Below are 22,204 nucleotides of genomic sequence, written 5' to 3' on the forward strand. Positions count from 1 at the left end.
GGTCATTAAAAAAGCTAAATTATTACCCAAGTAATGTTTGCGTATGAATATTCTGTAACTCCTAACACATATTTCATATAAACATTGATGCTCTAGTTCAGGGGTCTTATAACTATGGCCCTCCAGTTGTTCAAGAACTACAATTCCCATCATGCCTAGTCATGGCTGTGAATGTCAGAGTTTTACAATGCCTCATGGGACGTTTAGTTCTGCAACAGCTGGAGGGTCATAGTTTGAGGATCCCTGCTGTAGTTTAACTGGTCCAATACTGCCAATACTGCATAAAGAAATGAGAGTAAGAAAAGAAGAAAGGTGAAGGAACAAATACAAGGGGTCTTATGGAGATGGCCAGGGATGGGAACTTAAAAACTTTCCACCCCCTTGAATGGTCACTTTAAAGAGATTATCAGAGTAATAAACCCATTCTGATGCCTCCACTATGTGCTGCAGAAGGTGATTAGGAACACAGAGAGCCTAGACTCCTCCATAAGTGAAACACTGTCACTGAACCCAGAAGTGCTTAGGACTGAAAATTCTATGTTTACAAGAAGATTGGTGTACGTAGGACATATTCAGAAATCTATTGAAATAGTGCTGCTACCAAAATAGCTCTTAATGATAAACAGGATGAGATAGAGATGATGACCATTATGTCTAAGGCCTACGTAAGAGGCTGAAATGCGTCAATAATTACAGGTATTGATTCCTTTTATTGGATGGATTTAATAAAATCATATATGTTTTATTTTTGAGACATTGTGGTGCTGGATTTTTTTTTCTCTTTGATTGGACATACAGAAATCTTACTGGTTATCACCCTGAATAAAAATGCTACCAAAGAGATCAGGGATAGTGAAGATCTGTTTCCTCTTCAGGAAAATGTTCTACAACTGGTGATAGTCAATGACCTCCTCTCCTGGGCCTGTAGTAGCAGTTTATCTTTTGCTATTACCAGGTTTAGCTGTGTCACCACAAATGATATTTGTTGGTAGGGTGGTCAGCAACAATCAGTAACGGTGCTGCAGGCCAGGGCTTAGTTGTCGAAACACAGATCACAGGCATTAACCTCCACATTCTGGGGGGATTTTAATAAAACTAGAGCAGAGAGAATCTGGAGGATCTGCACATAGTAACCAACCAGCTTCTAACTTCAGCTTTTTAGCTATAAACATGAAAGCTGATGGTTGCCATGCACAGCTGCTCCAGATTCTGGCACCTCAAGTTTTAGTCAATTTCCCTCGCTGTGCCTTTTATTACCTGGATGGATAAGCTGAGCTTCTTCAGTGGAGTAACTTTCATTTGCTGTGGTGTATTGTTGGCCGATAAAGACTTGGCGACAGGCTTAACCCTCTTGTTACTGGGTTCCTATGGGTGATACACAAAGAAAACAGACTGTGACAACAGCTTGTTAGGGGAAAAACATACAGTTTTTTTTTACTGGCAAGTACAGCTACAAGTACCAGTCAAGTACTCGCCGACAGACTTGTATAAAGTACTCGAAATTTCTACTTGAGTAAAAGTACAAGTGCTCGATCAAAAAATTACTTGAGTAGAAGTGGAAGTGCTCGCAGAAAAAGTTACTTAAGTAGAAGTACTAAAGTATTCAACATTTTTTTTACTTAAGTATTGCAAGTAGTTTTTTCAAAAAATTTGCTACTTAAGTACTAAAAGTAAAAAGTACCAGTAGTTTTGAAAAAAAATTTCTACTCAAGTACTGAAAGTAGAAGTACAAGTACTGTGTTATGTAGTTATTAAAGAAATAAGTCAAAAGTTTGAACATCATATTGTTTTTATTATTTCAAATGATTTATTCAAATGATTAACCAGTGTTTGTTAGTAGTTTCTTGATGCACTTTAAGCGCTGTAGCACCATTTATTTGTTTGTTTCATATTTTCTTTTTATTGGAAAGATTTGGTATAGCAGCTTTTATTATACACAGCCTTTATTTTCGTATGCGCTGATTTACAAATGACATTATACACATTTTTTTGAGCTTTATGCAACCTGCCATCTACTGTTCTGGCACTGGTAATTTTTTTAAAAGTAACGAGTAACTATGCAGCACAAAAAAAAAATACTTGAGTAGAAGTATCGAAATCATCGAAAAAATGTAGTGAAGTAAAAGTAGAAGTAGGAGAAAAAAATTCTACTCTCGGAAAGTACAGATACCGCATTTCGGTACTTAAGTACAGTACTTAAGTAGTTCTACTTCGTTACTATACATCTCTGCTCGCCGATACCTAGTATCGTTACATTTTCAGCTGCAGGGAGACCACATGCTATACCGGTGATTAGTCCTTTGGCATCTGCCTGCCTTTCTTTTGGCATTTGCTCCAGAGTACAGTTACTTTATATAAGGACTGTCTAACACAGAATGGTTAGAGGGTATATAACGTACCCAGCACTTCAGTGAGTGAGGAGGGGGCAGAGCAGAGAGCTGTGACTGACAGTCAGTAGCTCTCTACTCAGGGAGCTGTCAGAACCGAGTTTTTAGAGGCCGATCTGCTGACAGCTTTAAAATGGAATTTAACCCTCCTATCCTTTAGGCTCCATTCACACCTGGGCGTTTTTGAGTGTTTTTCAGCTCCAAAAACGCAAAAAAAAAACGTTCCAAAACGCCCAACAAGTAAAACCCCATGCATTTAAATAGTCCCTGTTCACATCTGAGCGTTTTGCAAAACGCCTGTAGCTGAAAAAAGTACATGAACTTCTTTTTGGGCTGATTACCAGCGTTTTTGATAGATGTCAATGCCTGCCTCCAAAAACGCCTGAAAAAAAATGCCTGAAAATCGCGGTAAAATCGGGGTAAAAATCGCGGTAAAAAACGCGCGAAAACGCTACGCTCAAGTGTGAATGCAGCCTTACAGCCAAGGATACTGCTTCTGTTTAATCTGCAATTGCCATGGTGCTGCACATGTGATCAGTTATGACACCAGCCATTTGATAGTTTGACAGTTTGGTTGAGAGCAAAAACAAATGTGATAGTTAGCAATCCCGGCATTCCAGCAATATAACTGTTTTTTTAACCACTTGCCGACCCTCGCACGACTATTTACGTTGGCGGTCAGCCCCGTACAGGCAAAGTGACGTATGACTATGTCGCTAGCCTGTGAGCCTGTAGGGGGCGAGCGCGCGCCGCCGGAGGCGTGCTCCCGCCCCCCTCATTCCCTAAGAAGTCCGCGCGTGTGACCGGCGGACCCGATTTTTGCCGGTCACTCGCGATCTCCCTGTGGAGAGGGAGAAAGGCAGGCGGCTAATGTAAACAAAGCCGCCTGTCATACTCCCTGATGTTAGAACAGAGATCATACGATCCTGATATATAGGATCGTATGTCTCTGTGCTTACATCACTAGCCACACCCCTTTACAGTTAGAAGCAAGCCCCTAGGGACACACTTAACCCCTGCATCACAAATAAAGTTAACCCATTCCCTGCCAGTGTCATTTTTACAGTAACAGTGCATATGTATAGCACTGATTACTGTAGTAATGTCACTGGTAACCTCAAAAGTGTCAAAAATGTCAGTCAAGGGTCCGATCTGTCTGCCGCAATGTCGCAGTCCCGCAAAAAAGATCGCAGATCGCCGCCATTACTCGTTAAAAAAAAAAACACCAAAAATTACAGAAATCTTTCCCTTAGTTAGTAAACGCAATAACTTTTACGCAAACCAATCAAAATACGCTTATTGCGATTTTTTTTTACCAAACATATGTAGCAGAAAACAAATTGGCCAAAAATGTTAAAAAATTTAGATTTTTACATTTTTTTGTGGGAAATTTCATATAAAAAAATGTGAAAAATATTGTTATTTTTTCAAAATTTACGCTCTTTTTCTGTTTATAGCGCAAAAAATCGCACAGGTGATCAAATACCACCAAAAGAAAGCTCTGTTTGTGGGAAATAAAGGACGCCAATTTCATTTGGGTACAGCATCGCACGACCGCGCAATTGTTTGTTAGAGTCACGCAGTGCCGAATCGCAAAATAGGGCCTGGTCAGGAAGGGCATAAAATCTTCCGGGGCTTAACTGGTTAAACCATAAATTTATGGGTTTAGTTCCGCTTATTGATTTACTGCTGGGGCTTTGGGCTTTAACAAAATGGCTGACTTCAGCAAGAAGCAATGCTGGAGGCAATTTACAGCATGTACCAATTTTGGTAGAATAATTATTGATGTAAAGTGTATGCTCCTTGCCAATCAACATTATTTTTAATTAATTTGTTATGGGTAAAGTTACGCTTTAACTGAACAAGCTGAAAATAGAAGCTGATTGGTTGCCATGCACAGCTGCTCAGGTTTTGAAACATTCCCCATATTAGACTTGTATCTAATTAATGGCCTATTCCCACTCTGATTAATTCAAATGCAGGTACCCAGGTGAGGGGATGTCTCTTTAGGAGACAGTAATAAGCTTAGTTGATGTCTCAACTGCTCATCACTGTACAAGGAGAATGTAAAAATGTTTTCTTTTTATTTCTCTAGGACACATGACAACTGTTAGGCTTGATTCACACTGCTGCAACCCGAAAGTCTTGTGACTTACAGTGCGACTTTGCCAGACGACTTTGGTGCAAATTGGCGTGACTTCAAAGTAACTTCAGGGAATGGCTGTGTAATCTTCCTGTAATGTCATATCCAAATCACAACAATTAAGATGAGGATCTGACTTGGAGGCAACTTCCATTAAAGTCTATGGGCATGAGTTGCATAGAAGTCACCTTGAAGTAGTGCAGGAACCTTTTCTAAAGTACGAGCAACTTCAGTAGTGCTAATTAAGACAGTTTGTGGAGTTTGACAAGTCCGATCCTAAGTTGCGGCAGTGTAAACTGAGCCTTAGGCTAGTTGGACAGTAGGTCCAAAAGCTACTAATGTTAGACAAATTCCCTCCAAGCTTAACCTTCTCACACTAACACCAGAGCACATATGTCTAAGCCTTAGTAATTTGCTGAATTACATTATTTTGCCAAAAGTATTGAGACACCCCTCCAAATCATTAGATTCAGGTGTTTCAATAACCTCCATGGCCACAGGTGTACAAAATTAAGCACCTAGGCATGCAGACTGCTTCTACAAACATTTGTGAAAGAATGGGTCGCTCTCAGAAGCTCGGTGAATTCAAGTGTGGTACCGTGATAGGTTGCCACCTGTGCAATAAGTTACATAGTTACATCGTTAGTCAGGTTGAAAAAAGACACAAGTCCATCTGGTTCAACCAAAAAAAAAAAAAAAAAACAGTATTGAAAACCCAACCATACAATCCCATATACACAATCCTATACCTGCAGTTGATCCAGAGGAAGGCAAAAAAAAAAAACCCAGCAAAGCATGATCTAATTTGCTACAGCAGGGGGAAAAAATCCCTTCCTGATCTCCAAGAGGCAATCGGATATTCCCTGGATCAACTTTACCTAAAAAAATTTTAGTACCCATTTATATTATGTACACCTAGGAAAGAATCCAGACCTTTTTTAAAGCAATCTAGTGAGCTAGCCAGAACCACCTCTGGAGGGAGTCTATTCCACATTTCCACAGCTCTTCCGGTGAAGAAACCTTTCCGTATTTGGAGACTAAATCTGTTTTCCTCTAGAAGTAAAGAGGGCCCCCTTGTCCTCTGTGTTGACCTTAAAGTGAACAACTCAACACCAAGTCCACTATATGGACCCCTTATGTATTTATACATGTTGATCATATCCCCCCTTAATCTCCACTTCTCAAGAGAGAATAAATTCAGTTCCTCTAATCTTTTCTCATAGCTGAGGTCCTCCATGCCTCTTATCAGTTTGGTTGCCCTTCTCTGCAATTTCTCCAGTTCCCGATATCCTTTTTAAGAACTGGTGCCCAAAACTGAACTGCATATTCCAGATGAGGTCTTACTAATGATTTGTACAGGGGCAAAATTATATCTCTCTCTCTGGAGTCCATGCCTCTGTTAATACAAGAAAGGACTTTGCTTGCTTTGGAAAGAGCAGCTTGGCATTGCATGCTATTATTAAGCTTATGATCTACCAGAACACCCAGATCCTATGGATTCCCCCAGTTCTACTCCACCTAGTATGTATGATGCATGCATATTCTTAGCCCCCAAGTGCATAACTTTACATTTATCAACATTAAGCCTCATTTGCCACATAGTTGCCCAATGAAACAGTGCATTGAGATCAGCTTGTAAATTGGAGACATCCTGTAAGGAAGTTATTCCACTGCAAAGCTTGGTGTCATCTGCAAAGACTGAAATGCTACTTTTAATCCCAGACCCTATATCATTTATAAAGATATTAAAAAGTAAGGGTCCCAACTCTGAACCTTGGGGTACACCACTGATAACTTTAGACCATTCAGAGTAAGAATCATTACCCACTAGTCTCTGAATTCTATCTTTTAGCCAATTTTCTATCCAATTACAAACCGATCTTTCCAAGCCAGTAGACTTTACCTTACACATTAGCCATGTGTGGGGAACTGTGTCAAACGCTTTTGCAAAATCCAAGTATACTACGTCCACAGCCATCCCTCTGTCCAAGGTTTTACTTACCTCCTCATAAAAAGAAATCACGTTTGTTTGACAACTTCTGTCTTTCATGAATCCATGCTGTCTGTTGCTTAAAATATTTTTTTACAGCAAGAACTCATCTATGTGGTCTTATATTAAACTCTCCAATATCTTCCCAACTATAGAAGTTAAACTAACAGGTCTATAGTTACTTTGCAAAGACTTTGATCCCTTTTTAAATATAGGCACCACATTGGCCCTACGCCAATCCAGTGGTACTATTCCAGTCCTTAACGAGTCCCTAAAAATTAGAAACAAAGGCTTAGAAAGTACAGCGCTCAATTCTTTTAGGAAGTCCATCCGTGAAATTTTCTTGCTACTAAATATTTCACGGTCAACTGTTTGGGGTGGAGGAACTTGACTGGCCTGCACAGAGTCCTGACCTCAACCCGATAGAACACCTTTGGGATGACTTAGAGCAGAGACTGCGAGCCAGGCCTTCTCTCTAACATCAGTGTCTGACCTCACATATGCACTTCTGGAAGAATGGTCAAACATTCCCATAGACACACTCCTAAACCTTGTGGACAGCCTTCCCAGAAGAGTTGAAGCTGTTATAGCTGTAAAAGGTGGGCCAACTCAAGTGAACCCTACAGACTAAGACTGGGATGCCATTAAACTTCATGTGCGTGTAAAGGCAGGCGTCCCAATACTTTTGGCAATATAGTGTATTTGTCTACATAAAGGTCTATGAGGCCAAACATGCACTATGTTGCACCAAAGAAGCACTTTCGCCTTTTCAAAAGTTGCACTGCACCAGGTTGCACTGATGTGAACAGGCACCTTATAGAATAATGTGATTTCTATTGTCGTGTAGCTTGATAGCAAACACAGGACAAAATCACACTATTGGGAACGGGACCTTACGGTTTGTTTTCTTTTAAAGGCAGCTACAGCCAGAAGATAAAACCTCATCCAGGAGAAGCCTCTTCAGATGTCTCACACGCCCTATGCTGAGTCACAGCTAAAGCTCTCCAATCAGCTTGAAATTTTCTGACTGCAGAAATAAAAGTCGGACTCCTCGGGGGGTTATCAGACCTCGGCAGAGGGATCACTGTTTCCACACAGAGAGCAAGGGTCTCTTTCTGCAGCAGACTGACGGAGAAAACACTTTTCTATTCAAAAATAAAGAAAAACTAAGACTTTGCACACCTTTTGTTTTAGTCATCCAGAATGTATTTAGATGATTTACACTTTAGTTTGGGCTTCAACTTCTGCACCTCAAAGTACCGTAAAGTTAAAATAAAAATTAAATCAGCAGATTGATAAATCAAAGACAATGAGCCCAATAAACTATGATTGATGGTTGTTAAAGAATGTAAATTGTCAAATAGTACATCTGATTTTGGTGCACTGCATTTCAGGTATACTACATGTTTAACTTAGAAATGGGGATAATTTAAAACAATCTATTATTATTTAATAATGTCGCAAATCTTGCATACAGTATTGTGCACATCTACATTGGAAGATAAATTCATACTTACTGTATGCTGTTTGATGTGTATGGCCACTTACTTTTTATACTGCGCATCCATTTTATTAAAGTCACCCACCTTAAAGCGGAAGCAAACCGATTGATTTAAACGTTTAAAAAAACAGTTACATTTCCGGCATGTGCCGGGAAAGTAACTGTCACATTGGTTGTGCTCTCTACCTAACTGTCAAACCATCCAATGGCTGGTGTCATAACTGATCACATGTGCTGCATAATGGCAGTTGAAGATTAAACAGAGGCCAAGATGGCAGCTTCCTTGGCTGAAAACGATAGGAGGGTTTACTTCCACTTTAAATAATTATCCATGAAAATGAAATAAAACTGCATTCAAGGCACATTCCAATACACTTTTGTAAACAAGGTCTTGATTGTCTCGCTCCACCATCCTCTTAATGCAATACTCCACACCTCTATTACACTAAATAATGTCAGACGTATTTTTTGAACAATGTTTGGTGCAGATCATGTGACTTTTATGGCACATCATAGTTTGGGAATTCTAAACATTTGGCGCTCTAGACAAATTTCTACTTGAAAAATGATTTGCCACATTCTTTAACTTACTTGGTGCACCATTAATAATTTATCAAGGCCCAATATGTGGTGAGTATAAGATTACAGAATAGAATAAATAGAAGATTACAGGACTGAATTATTTTAGCAGGGCAGTAATTAGGGATGCAATCTATCTGCTGGCACTGCTAATCTAAATGTCATGTCGTGGATGTAATGAGGAGGTGCAGCGACAGAGCAAATGTTTATCAGGAGGTGCGGCATCCACTATTAAGCAGCAGCTAAAACTTTGAATAAAAGAGGAGAGTCAAACTCCATAGTTAGCTCATCCTGATACTTTATTCTGTTATTAATAAAGCAGCTGCATACATGTAATCTACACCTGAAAAATAAACACATTCCCCAAACGCATTTCACCCTGATGGGTTTGTTCACAAGGATAGAGTAGGTAAACAGCAAGCAGCTGAAACTTTGCTTCACTTCTCATGAATTGCGCATTTCTGAAAAAAGGATGTGGTTTTGAAGTGTTCTAAAAATTCACAAACTATACAGGAAGCCCTGATGTGAATTTAAGAGAAATACACTCATTTTAGAGACCTCTTTTATCAACAAATACATGATGTGCATATAAACTAATATAAGCATGGAGATGGCTTCACACTATTGTTTTAAATTACACAAAGGATGCAAAACCTCTTTGGGACTTATTTAGAAAGACAGTGCAAAGTGCAGTAGCTTATAGCAACCAGACTGCATATTATTGATGTTAAGAAGATTTTGGATTTGTTGCCATTGAATATTAAACTTTGCATCGTGTAATTGAGAGTTTATGTGATGGAGCGGAGAGCAGAGAATTCTGGGTTCAAAACCATTGTGTAGAGAGCACATAGCATATGATTCAAGGAATGGAGTCAGTTTGTGGAAAGCAGAGGATTCTGAAATTAAAACCAATGTGTAGAGAGCACAGGATCCTGGGATTGGAGCCAATGTGTAGAGAGCAGAGGATTCTGAGAGTGGAACCAGTGTGTAGTGAGAGGAAAATTCAATGAGTAGAGTCATTGTGCAATGAGTAGAGGATCCTGTGAGTGGAGCCAGTCTGCAATAAGCAAAGGATCCTGTGAGTAGGGCCAGTCTGCAATAAGTAGAGGATCCTGTGAGTAGGGCCAGTCTGCAATAAGTAGAGGATCTCGTGAGTAGGGCCAGTCTGCAATAAGTAGAGGATCCTGTGAGTAGGGCCAATCGGCAATAAGTAGAGGATCCTGTGAGTAGGGCCAATCGGCAATAAGTAGAGGATCCTGTGAGTAGGGCCAGTCTGCAATAAGTAGAGGATCCTGTGAGTAGGGCAAGTCTGCAATAAGTAGAGGATCCTGTGAGTAGGGCCAGTCTACAAAAAGTAGAGGATCCTGTGAGTAGGGCCAGTCTGCAATAAGTAGAGGATCCTGTGAGTAGGGCCAGTCGGCAATAAGTAGAGGATCCTGTGAGTAGGGCCAGTCTGCAATAAGTAGAGGATCCTGTGAGTAGGGCCAGTCTACAATAAGTAGAGGATCCTGTGAGTAGGGCCAGTCAGCAATAAGTAGAGGATCCTGTGAGTAGGGCCAGTCTACAATAAGTAGAGGATCCTGTGAGTAGGGCCAGTCTGCAATAAGTAGAGGATCCTGTGAGTAGGGCCAGTCTGCAATATGTAGAGAATCCTGTGAGTAGGGACAGTCTGCAATAAGTAGAGGATCCTGTGAGTAGGGCCAGTCTGCGATGAGTAGAGGATCCTGTAAGTAGGGCCAGTCTGCAATAAGTAGAGGATCCTGTGAGTAGGGTCAGTCTGCAATGAGTAGAGGATCCTGTGAGTAGGGCCAGTCTGCAATGAGTAGAGGATTCTGTGAGTAGGGCCAGTCTGCAATGAGTAGAGGATCCTGTGAGTAGGGCCAGTCTGCAATGAATAGAGGATCCTGTGAGTAGGGCCAGTCTGCAATAAATAGAGGATCCTGTGAGTAGAGCCAGTCTGCAATGAGTAGAGGATCCTGTGAGTAGGGCCAATCTGCAATAAGTAGAGGATCCTGTGAGTAGGGCCAGTCTGCAATAAGTAGAGGATTCTGTGAGTAGGGCCAGTCTGCAATAAGTAGAGGATCCTGCGAGTAGGGCCAGTCTGCAATAAGTAGAGGGTCCTGTGAGTAGGGCCAGTCTGCAATAAGTAGAGGGTCCTGTAAGTAGGGCCAGTCTGCAATAAGTAGAGGATCCTGTGAGTAGGGCCAGTCTGCAATAAGTAGAGGATTCTGTGAGTAGGGCCAGTCTGCAATAAGAGAGGGTCCTGTGAGTAGGGCCAGTCTGCAATAAGTAGAGGGTCCTGTGAGTAGGGCCAGTCTGCAATAAGTAGAGGGTCCTGTGAGTAGGGCCAATCGGCAATAAGTAGAGGATCCTGTGAGTAGGGCCAGTCTGCAATAAGTAGAGGATCCTGTGAGTAGGGCCAGTCTGCAATAAGTAGAGGATCCTGTGAGTAGGGCCAGTCTGCAAAAAGTAGAGGATCCTGTGAGTAGGGCCAGTCTGCAATAAGTAGAGGATCCTGTGAGTAGGGCCAGTCGGCAATAAGTAGAGGATCCTGTGAGTAGGGCCAGTCTGCAAAAAGTAGAGGATCCTGTGAGTAGGGCCAGTCTGCAATAAGTAGAGGATCCTGTGAGTAGGGCCAGTCGGCAATAAGTAGAGGATCCTGTGAGTAGGGCCAGTCTACAATAAGTAGAGGATCCTGTGAGTAGGGCCAGTCTGCAATAAGTAGAGGGTCCTGTGAGTAGGGCCAGTCTGCAATAAGTAGAGGGTCCTGTGAGTAGGGCCAGTCTGAAATAAGTAGAGGATCCTGTGAGTAGGGCCAGTCTGCAATAAGTAGAGGATTCTGTGAGTAGGGCCAGTCTGCAATAAGTAGAGGGTCCTGTGAGTAGGGCCAGTCTGCAATAAGTAGAGGGTCCTGTGAGTAGGGCCAGTCTGCAATAAGTAGAGGGTCCTGTGAGTAGGGCCAATCGGCAATAAGTAGAGGATCCTGTGAGTAGGGCCAGTCTGCAATAAGTAGAGGATCCTGTGAGTAGGGCCAGTCTGCAATAAGTAGAGGATCCTGTGAGTAGGGCCAGTCTGCAAAAAGTAGAGGATCCTGTGAGTAGGGCCAGTCTGCAATAAGTAGAGGATCCTGTGAGTAGGGCCAGTCGGCAATAAGTAGAGGATCCTGTGAGTAGGGCCAGTCTGCAAAAAGTAGAGGATCCTGTGAGTAGGGCCAGTCTGCAATAAGTAGAGGATCCTGTGAGTAGGGCCAGTCGGCAATAAGTAGAGGATCCTGTGAGTGGGGCCAGTCGGCAATAAGTAGAGGATCCTGTGAGTAGGGCCAGTCTACAATAAGTAGAGGATCCTGTGAGTAGGGCCAGTCTGCAATATGTAGAGAATCCTGTGAGTAGGGACAGTCTGCAATAAGTAGAGGATCCTGTGAGTAGGGCCAGTCTGCGATGAGTAGAGGATCCTGTAAGTAGGGCCAGTCTGCAATAAGTAGAGGATCCTGTGAGTAGGGCCAGTCTGCAATAAGTAGAGGATCCTGTGAGTAGGGTCAGTCTGCAATGAGTAGAGGATCCTGTGAGTAGGGCCAGTCTGCAATAAATAGAGGATCCTGTGAGTAGGGCCAGTCTGCAATAAGTAGAGGATCCTGTGAGTAGGGCCAGTCTGCAATGAGTAGAGGATCCTGTGAGTAGGGCCAGTCTGCAATGAATAGAGGATCCTGTGAGTAGGGCCAGTCTGCAATAAATAGAGGATCCTGTGAGTAGAGCCAGTCTGCAATGAGTAGAGGATCCTGTGAGTAGGGCCAATCTGCAATAAGTAGAGGATCCTGTGAGTAGGGCCAGTCTGCAATAAGTAGAGGATTCTGTGAGTAGGGCCAGTCTGCAATAAGTAGAGGATCCTGTGAGTAGGGCCAGTCTGCAATAAGTAGAGGGTCCTGTGAGTAGGGCCAGTCTGCAATAAGTAGAGGGTCCTGTGAGTAGGGCCAGTCTGCAATAAGTAGAGGATTCTGTGAGTAGGGCCAGTCTGCAATAAGTAGAGGGTCCTGTGAGTAGGGCCAGTCTGCAATAAGTAGAGGGTCCTGTGAGTAGGGCCAGTCTGCAATAAGTAGAGGATTCTGTGAGTAGGGCCAGTCTGCAATAAGTAGAGGGTCCTGTGAGTAGGGCCAGTCTGCAATAAGTAGAGGATCCTGGGAGTAGGACCAGTCTGCAATAAGTAGAGGATCCTGTGAGTAGGGCCAGTCTGCAATAAGTAGAGGATCCTGTGAGCGGGGCCAGTTTGTGTAAGATTTTGTGAGTTGAGCCAATGTGTAATAAGCAAAGGATTTTGGGACTAGGGCCAGTGTGTGTGTAGAGAGCAGGAGATTATCTCCATGGAGCCAGTGTGTAAACGGCAGAGGATTCTGGGAGTAGGACCAGTGTGCAGAGAGCAGAAGATTATGGGTGTGAAGCTAGTCATGCAGCAGTATCATCTTTATTCACCTTTTCATCTGTGACCTGGGCTGGTAAACTGTCTCCATGTTTTCTCCTCTTCAGCTAAAACCAAAAAAAAAAAAAAACAGTCATTAGATACACTCCTAAGCACTGTGCCCTACACAGTGCCCCTATCTACTTACCCCCGAGGTCTCAGACCCAGTGGTATAGGATCGCTCTCGCTGTACTGGAACCCTATAGGAGGCAAACAGATGGAATATTATTAATTTTTATAGCATCCTGCCTTGTAGCATTCCCAGGTTGCAAGAAAGCCTCAGAATGTGGCCTCTGAGGCTCTCACTGGAATGGCACCTACTAGAACAAGTCAAATCTTTGAAAATTTTCAGGAAATTTCCTCTTACCCCACCTCTTTTTCCCTTTCCCTCTTTCCCTTCTTCTATTCCCTTTTTTCTACCTTCCTTGCTTCACTTCCTTCCTCATATATTTCTATGAGTCCTGTTGAGACTATACATGTTCATACAGGATGACTACTGTTGTGCTGACTATTTTGCTTGACTATTCTATCCTTATGTGAGCCGAATATTTGTACTGTACAATTGTTCATATATTACTCAACGATATTCGCTTTAGTATTTGTTCTCAACAAACAGAAAAATTGTTCAATAAAAATTATTTGAAAAAAAAAAAGAAAATTTTTAGGAAAGTCCAATTCCTGAAGTTAGCTGTTCTGGGAATCGAAGGTCTAAGTAACAGTAGATCATAAGATGGGAAAAACTGCACTAATACATATGTAGAAATCCAGAGCGTGACATATTTCACACTGTATCGATAATTGTAATTTCGCCAAGTATAAACTGTTTTTCATTATTACCTCCTTGAAGAGGATTAGAAACTTAATGTTAAATCCTTTAATAAAATAATGAATAAGAAGTTAGATGTCTTCAAAAAAAATATTCCCCTTATGGTTCATTTGTATTCCTTCAGAATCGAAATGTTACTTGACTACAGAGGACCTCCCCCTTGAGATGAGGAGGGGGGGGTGTTCTGTAGTCCAGCAGGGGAGAACTGGACAGGTCTGGTAACTTGGGATTTCTGTGCAGTAGTGTCCTCATTCGCCCACCACAAGAAATTAGTAGCTTATTGGATTTCTGTCTGGATCAATGGATTATTTTCTGTACTTACATTATTTAAAAAGGTATAATATATGGGGAAATATGCATGTATTAGAAAGGTGTACTGAATGCCCTCCTGGCATTGGTAGAGGGGTCTTTGGACCCAAATACCTGACCAAACAGATGTTTGGACCTGGCCCTGGGAGGGTACTGGTTATAAGTTGGAAGTATTGTTGTTGAATAGAGTTTTCATTGCTGTTCAGTGTTCATGATGACCTAGGCTTTAAGGGCTTTTATGTTTCCTACTTGGAAAGGCACTGTTTGCCTTCCAATCAGGGTTCTCCACATCACAGCTAGTGTGGAGATTACTCATTTGTAATATATGTATAAATTATATAGGGTCTGGGATTAAAAGTATCATTTGGGTCTTTGCAGATGACACCAAGCTTTGCAGTGGAATAACTTCTTTACAGGAAGTCTCCAACTTACAAGCTGATCTCAATGCACGGTTTAAACGGGCAACTATGAGGCAGATGAGGGTAAATGTTGATAAATGTAAAGTTATGCACTTGGGGGCTAAGAATATGCATGCAGCATACATACTAGGGGGAGTAGAACTGGGGGAATCAATGGTGGAGAAGGATCTGGGTGTTCTGGCAGATCATAAATTTATTAATAGCAAGCAATGCCAAGCAGCTGTTTCCAAAGTAAGCAATAACCCTTCTTGTATTAACCACATTAAGATTTACTGCGGCAGGCAGCCTTTCCTGTGCGAACCGACGTAGCCCTACGTCAGTCGCTCGCCTGGTGCTGGGGGGGGAGGAATCGCGCAATGTCACAGTCCCGCTAAAAATCGCAGATCGCCGCCATTACTAGTAAAAAAAATAAATAAAAATGACATAAACCTTTCCCCTAGTTTGTAGACGCGATAACTTTTGCACAAACCAATCAAAATAAACTTTTTCTTTTTACCAAAAATATGTAGCAGAATACAAATTGGCCTAAATGGATGAAAAATTAGGAAAAAAAGGACATACATTTTATTTGGGTACAACGTCGTTCCCATAACACTGAATGGACCACGACTTGTCAGGCAACCAGGTCGCCTGACAAGTCGCGGTAGTGTGAACCGGGTGTGTGTGTGTGTGTGAGTGTGTGTGTGTGTGTGTGTTTTTATAGCAGAAAGTAAAAAATATTTTTTTTTTTTAAAACTTTTTTCTCTCTTCTTTTTTTTTTTTTTGTTTATAGTGCAAAAAATAAATACCACCAAAAGAAAGCTCTATTTTGTTGAAAAAAAAATTACATCCATTTTTTTTTTAATTGGGTACAGCATCGCACGACCGCGCAATTGTCAGTTGAAGTAATGCAGTGCCGTATCGCAAAAAATGGCCTGGTCATTAAGGGGGTAACACCTTCTGGGGCTGAAGTGGTTAAGGAGAGTTTTACTAGATGCAAAGATCTTTTAGTAAGCCAAGTGAAAGACTAGTCTAGTTTGGTCACAGAAAGCTCATTTACTGTCTGAAGCTGTGGCATTGCCAGTATGCTGGTGTTGTCACAAGCCAAGGGTTGTGAGTTTGATTCCTCAGAAACCACCTTTTAAGACTTTTTTATTGAACATTTAGGGCTCTTTCACACAGCCGCTCCGTGTGTCCGCAAATCATCCTATTTTTTTGCGGATGATTTACGGACATAATGTAAGTGAATGGCACTGCGGATGTCAGCGGAATACCATCCGCTGACATCCGATTTTCTTCCTTTCAGTTCTGTTCCGTTTTTTGGAACGGAACAGAACCCTATTTTTTCATCCGTTCAAAAAACGGAAAGGAAGGAAAATCGGATGTCAGCGGTGTCACCCGCTGACATCCGCAATCCCATAGACCTACATTATATCCGTATATCATCCGCAAACGGATGGGATGATATGCGGACTTACGGAGTGGATGACACAAATGTCATCTGCTCCGAGAAAAAAAAAAAAGTCCCGCAGCGGAGCTTTCACACGGAGCGGCCGTGTGAAAGAGCCCTTAGGTAGCAGTTGAGATTGTGCCATGTGGTTAAAGAGAATGGCCTGGTAAAACTACATTTTTACCAGATGAGAAGATCCCTTAGTAAACCAAGGAGGAGACTAGTTTAAGTATGAGGATAGCAATTCAGTACAATTTTTAGATATGAAGCCTATACTATAATAATATGTAATGATAATACAACTACTGGCTTCAACACTTCTATCATCTATACTGGTGGCGTTGTGTGTATGGCAGTGGTTACATTAATGCTGTGCTTGGGAGTTTGAATCCTGAGGTGGTCACCTTCTTGGATTTATTTATTAAAGTTGCAGAAACTCATAGCAACCAATTGGCTTCAGACTAGGTAATTGGTTGCTGGGGGGGGGGGGGGGTTACTGCACTTTGTAGGCAGCAGTTGTGATGGTGTCCTATGGTTCAAGGCAATGGAGTCTGAAAGTGCACTCAGGTGGAAGTAAAGTGGGGAGACTAGTCTAGGTCTGATGGTAGCAATTTCGTAAAATGTCTGAATATTAATGCACTACTCATATGGTAATCCATGATATTAAAGCTCTAGTTCAGAGAGCAACTTGCCCTCAGAGACAATTCCCTTGTATGTATGCCACTGAGCTAACAAATAAATGGTTACAAGTTTGAATCCTACCTGGGGCTTGTAGCAATGGACTATTGAAGGTACACATTTGCCAGATGGGAATTTCCTCTAGACCAAGTGAGAGATTTGTCTATATCTGATGGTAGCAGTTTAGTAAATTGTGTGAATGTTAATCCACTAGTCATATGGTATTCCATTGAATTAAAGGTCTACTTTTGAGCCCTAACCACCATCTGAGGCAGTGGCCTTTTATGCAAGACACTGGGCTAGCATGAAAAATGATCGCAAGTTCAAATCCCCTGGTGACCACGTCCTCAGACTAATTTATTAAAATTGCAAGGACTTATCCTTTCTTATTAATTGCTATGTGTTATTACACTTTGTAGGCAGCAGTTGAGATAGTACCCTGTGGTTTATAGCAATGGACTCTTGAAAGTACAGTTTTACTAAATGGAAATATCCTCTAGTCTAGGCCAAGTAGCAGACTAGTCTAGGGGTCTGATGGTAACAACTTAGTAAAATATTAAAATATTAGGCTGGTATTTTATCTGAGACTATGGCCCTGCATGTATGCAGCTAATCTCACAAACGATAAGTTTGCAAGTTCAAATCCTCAAGCAACAACCTTTTCATGATTAATTTATTAACGTTACATCAACTGAAGAAGCCCGTAATAACCAATCAACTTTCAGACTAGATATTCTTTAATTATGGTTGCTTTGGGTTATTGTACTTTGCAAGCAGTAATTAAGATAATGCTCAAGGTAACGTATTCTTGAAAAAACTGTTTTACCTGATGCGAATATCCTTTGGAAGGTCAACTGGGAGACTGGTTTTTGTTATTGGATGGCAATTTAGTACAATGTTAAAACATTGATCCACTGATCTTATGGTATGGTATGATACTGTATTACAACTCTGGTTTAGGCCAACGCCCACCATTTGAGACTATAGCCTTGGGGGTATGTTGGTGATCTCACATTTGAAATGGTCATGAGTTCAAATCCTCAGGTGGTCGCCTTTCCAGATTTATTTATTAATGTTGTACAAACTGCTGAAACTAATATGGGTTGCTATGGGTTACTACACTTTGCAGCTTGAATCTTGGTTGTATAGGCACTGCTGTCTGGCTTAAGCATCCAGGTCTGTGGCGCAGCATGTAGGGCAGTAAAAGTGGAACCTGAAGGCCATGAATTAAATTCCTAAAGCATATCAAACAGGTGTCTACTCAGAGCTGATTGGGGCGGAACAGCCACTATGTGCTTGGTGGCAAAGGGGCGTCTCTTTGTAAGAAGAGTTTAAGGAGCAGACCTTCTCACTGTGTAAGCATGATATGGGTGACCTTGGCACCATGTGAATGAAGCCTCAATGAAATGAATTCCAGCCATAAATCCATCAAGTAGGTGTCCTTGAAACCACATAAATGAAAACCACAAGTGGATACTGTGCTAATGGAACAAAGGGGAACTTAAGCAGGGGAGAGAGTTGGGTGCTGAAAGCTTAGGGAGCGCACCCACTAAGAACAGGGTAGATAATTTTGTGTTTTTTTTTTTTTTTAAATCAATGAATCTCATATTTTTCATCAACATGCCCTTTTCCTTCACAGTATTCCTGCCCAAGTTCTCAGGGTCACAGTTTCACTGACATCCAACTGATGGTGGTCCACACCACCAACTTAATTAAGTCCTGACCACTTCATCGCAGTCTTTACATTTCCATCTGCCCTTAGCACAACCCCCAAAGCCTTTGTGCTACTTTGAGGAACCATCTTTGCTCATCATGGAAATCGAACCTACAGGTCTCTGATTCAAGTTTCAGGAGCTTTCATGCTGTGCCACAGAACCAGAAGACATCAGAAGTAGTTGCTATTGCACCTATATCATAAATCTAGACTCTCTAAGCCTTTGAAACATAAAACTATCACCACATCAGAGATTCAAACTACGAAATCCAGGGCTTTTCACATTCAACAGCAACACACCAACAACACGCACCACGGGCTCTAGCCAGGAAATCAACTTCTCTGTAGAATTATATCAACTTTACCACTGATTTGTAAAATGTGCAGTGAAGCAAACATTCTGGAGCCAGATGCAGGCACTATATACTGAGTACAGGGACCCCATGGAGCACTGCAGAACTATGAGTACATATAAGCACCTTGAAGTTTGTACTTTTAGGTCCTTTTCTCACTTAAACACAATTATCCAAGTGATAGGATTACTTTTAAAAAGGACTTTGTAAAAAAAACAAAAAAAAAAAAAATTTGTGTGAAGGCACTGGTGGAAGCTGTTATTCTTGCCTTCTTTCTTAGCCTGCATGCTATTGTAGTGCTTACCCTGAAAAGGGCCTGCTGATTTGTCTCAGGTTCATTTTCCAGATTAGTGCAACAGCAGCCAGGCACACAGCAATAAACAGTCTAGGGTAGGGGACTCCAAACTTTCTAAACAAAGGACCAGTTTACTGTCCTTCAGAGTTTGGGGGGGGGGGGGGGACTGTAGTATTGGGATCTTTGGTATTAGGAGGAGAAGTTGTATCAGTGGGAGAAATAATACTGGTGTTGGTGGAAGGAATAGTGCCCCACTGTTGGTGTTAGTGGGAGGAATAATGCCTCAAGGGCGGGATAAAGGCAAGCAAAGAGCAGCATCCACATTGAAGGCCACAGTTTGGAGACCACTGAACTAGATGGACTTGTGTATTTTTTCAACCAGACTATGTAACAATATACTACAGCAGTAGCTAGCGGCTGGTGTTTGGAATAATGGCAGCTAGAAAATAACACTGCTATTTACAAAGCACAAGCTGACTGCAGCACAAGCCAGCAGCTATTACACTTATTACACTAGTCTCTCTTAGACAAATGTAGCAACAATAATTCATACAAACTTATCCAATTTTTTTTTGTGACATTGGGTTTTTGGTTTTGGTAATTATTAACACTGAACAGCTAAAATGATGCTGAACAGAATATCATTAAAAAAACATTCATGGATAATACGTGAGAGTACTTAGAGGTTTATTAGGTCTAAGAAACAGTAAAGATGATGTTTTGGGAAGTGATAATTGTCAGACAGCTGACTTCCTGTCCATTAATCACGTAACTAAATCAGTCCAATCCACCCAGCACTGTACCCTTCTTGCCCCTTAGGAGACATAGTGTAGCTCAATCACATGGAAAGCTAGCACACTTCCTTGGTCCCCTTTTTTAAAGTGACAGACATCAATGGACCCCTTTCTCAAGGTGACAGGCATCATTGCCTGTCACTTTGGGAAAAGGGCACATAGAAGCCCTGAAAAGTCAATGTATATGTCTTTTTTTTGCAGTCCATAAGTATAGACTTTAAAATTGAAACTCAATAAATTGTATTTTTAAGTTTTACCTGTGCTGTGTGCTGGCTTTCCAAGTACATCAGCAATAACAGAAGAGCACCAACCAGCCCTTTTAAGCCCCATTAAGCCAAAAATGGAAACTTACATAGAATGTTAGACTGTACTGTGAAGGGACAGTATATAAATAACAAACGCCTCATTATCTGTGCAGGAGTAGAACTCACAAACAGTGTTTTTAGTATTTCCATAAAGTAATTACATTTTTGTTTTAGTGACCATTTAAAAAGGAAATCACCCTTAATGCAAAATAAATATGTTAGAAATCTTTCATGGAAGCTGCCATTCTGACTGCTGGCTTGCAAATCATTTCCAAAGGAGCAAAATTTTGATTATTTAGTAGTCATAGCATTGAACTGAAACGAAACATAGAGCAGGAGTCAAAACGTCAGCATCCAGCAGAGACTTTTTACACAGAACACATTTCCTTTTATATAAAGTAGGTCATGCTAAATCCGTGCTTATTCATCCCAATAATCTGTCATACCAAACGTCGCCATCCTCCTCGAGGAATTCATGGGGCTTTTCACCTCCGTCCATGGCCGTCACTGCAGGTGCCATCAAAAATGGTTGCCCCTGATCTTCATAGTGAGCGTTGGCTCCATAGATTGAGATTCATTTTGAATGCTGTGTGCCCCCTCAGCTCTTCTGAAGCTGTTGTCTCGTTTCCTCCCTGTGGCTGTGGCTTCCTGTCATAGGTAGCTGTCATGGTTCGATATGATAAACGACATCACTTCCTGGCTTGTTACCTCGGCTCTCTGTGGTCAGCTTCTGAGCATTACTTCCTTAGTGAAGAGAAATGCTTCTTGACTAGAAGTTGCATCACAGAATTGTGTCATATTTTATGATGAATTGTCCTGGAGATGTCTTGTTAAAAAATTTAAAGAGAAGCAAACCTTACATAAAGTACGCCATTGGTTGGCCATTTTGTGGGTGGGTGTGGTATTAAAGAATCAGCTCACTAAAAATTACATTTTCATTTTAATGGCATGCCAGCCATAATTAGTCAAAAAATGGCTGGTAGTACCAGACACCCCTGGATGACCTACTCTAATGGTGCAAAAATCCCTCGTTTCATTCAAGATAAGCCATGCGTATGTCTAGCCTGAATATTTTCTGCTCCATATCTATGGATAACTTTATCCTTCAAATTTCTATACCATTCAGGGCCTGCTCACACAAGATGGCTGCAAGAAAACAAAAAAGGCATAAATATGCGATATCCTATTGATTGAAGGTGGTTTACACCGTTTACTAATTTGCAGCATGCTGCAGTTTTGGTGCCTTTACCTGCAGTTTGCCATTCAAGGCAGTTGAAATTTAGTTATACAAAAGTACAAAGCATCTAAAATGCACGTCAACGTGCTTGTAATATTTTTCCTGTTATGATCCTCTCTGTTTTTGTGTGGCTTTTCCCTATATTCCCCTCCCTTTTGCTGTCCATCATTTTAATTACCTCTATAAAAAGCATTTTTTTGAATGTGGGGGAAAACAAAATGTATGTCAGTGCACCAGAGTCTAAATTGGAGTTCCCAGCTCTGACCATTTTTTTGGCCATTGATTCAGAATTATATAGAGCAGGGGTCTCCAAACTTTCTAACCAAAGGGCCAGTTTACTGTCCTTCAGACTTTAGGGGGGGGGGCTGGACTTTGGTCAGGGTGAGTAGAAATTGTCCTGGCGAGTAAACAGTGCATCTTTGGTATTGGGAGAAGAATAGTGCCCCATCGTTGGTGGCAGTAGGAGGACTAGTGCTCCACTGTTGATGGCAGTAGCAGGAATTCTGCTCCATTGTTGGTGTCAGTGAGAGAAATGGATCCTGTATTAGTAGGAGGAAAAGTCCAAAGGCCAGATAAAGGCAAGCCAAGGGCTGCTTTTTTTTTATAAATTCTTTATTTATAGGTATGCCAAAAACAAGTACAACAGATGTGACATAACATAGGATCAGAACATGCAATATAGAAAGTGCAACAGGGAATGGAACCCTAGGGGAGCCCGTCTGAGGTGGCTAAAGGCACCCCATGCGGGTCCAGGTAATGTAAGTAGCGACTAGTTAGAGGTTGCATATACCAATCA

The 22,204-nt window shown here is 41.5% G+C and overlaps 1 protein-coding gene across 1 annotated transcript in view; it reads right to left on the reverse strand.

The window, feature by feature from the left end:
• Positions 1 to 20,901, reverse strand: part of LOC309559532 (rho guanine nucleotide exchange factor 3-like) — a 59,378-nt gene extending 38,477 nt beyond the window's left edge. The window contains exons 1-4 of the mRNA XM_082262824.1: positions 20,618 to 20,901; positions 13,198 to 13,249; positions 13,064 to 13,117; positions 1,258 to 1,365 (exon numbers count right to left, since the gene is read on the reverse strand). Coding sequence (XP_082118950.1) covers positions 1,258 to 1,365; positions 13,064 to 13,117; positions 13,198 to 13,249; positions 20,618 to 20,691 — 288 coding nt within the window. The 5' untranslated portion in view covers positions 20,692 to 20,901. The remainder of the gene's footprint in view (positions 1 to 1,257; positions 1,366 to 13,063; positions 13,118 to 13,197; positions 13,250 to 20,617) is intronic.
• Positions 20,902 to 22,204: the final 1,303 nt, after the last annotated feature.

Source organism: Pelophylax lessonae (genome assembly GCF_965119305.1).
Source record: "Pelophylax lessonae genome assembly, chromosome: 7".
Lineage (NCBI taxonomy): Eukaryota > Metazoa > Chordata > Amphibia > Anura > Ranidae > Pelophylax > Pelophylax lessonae.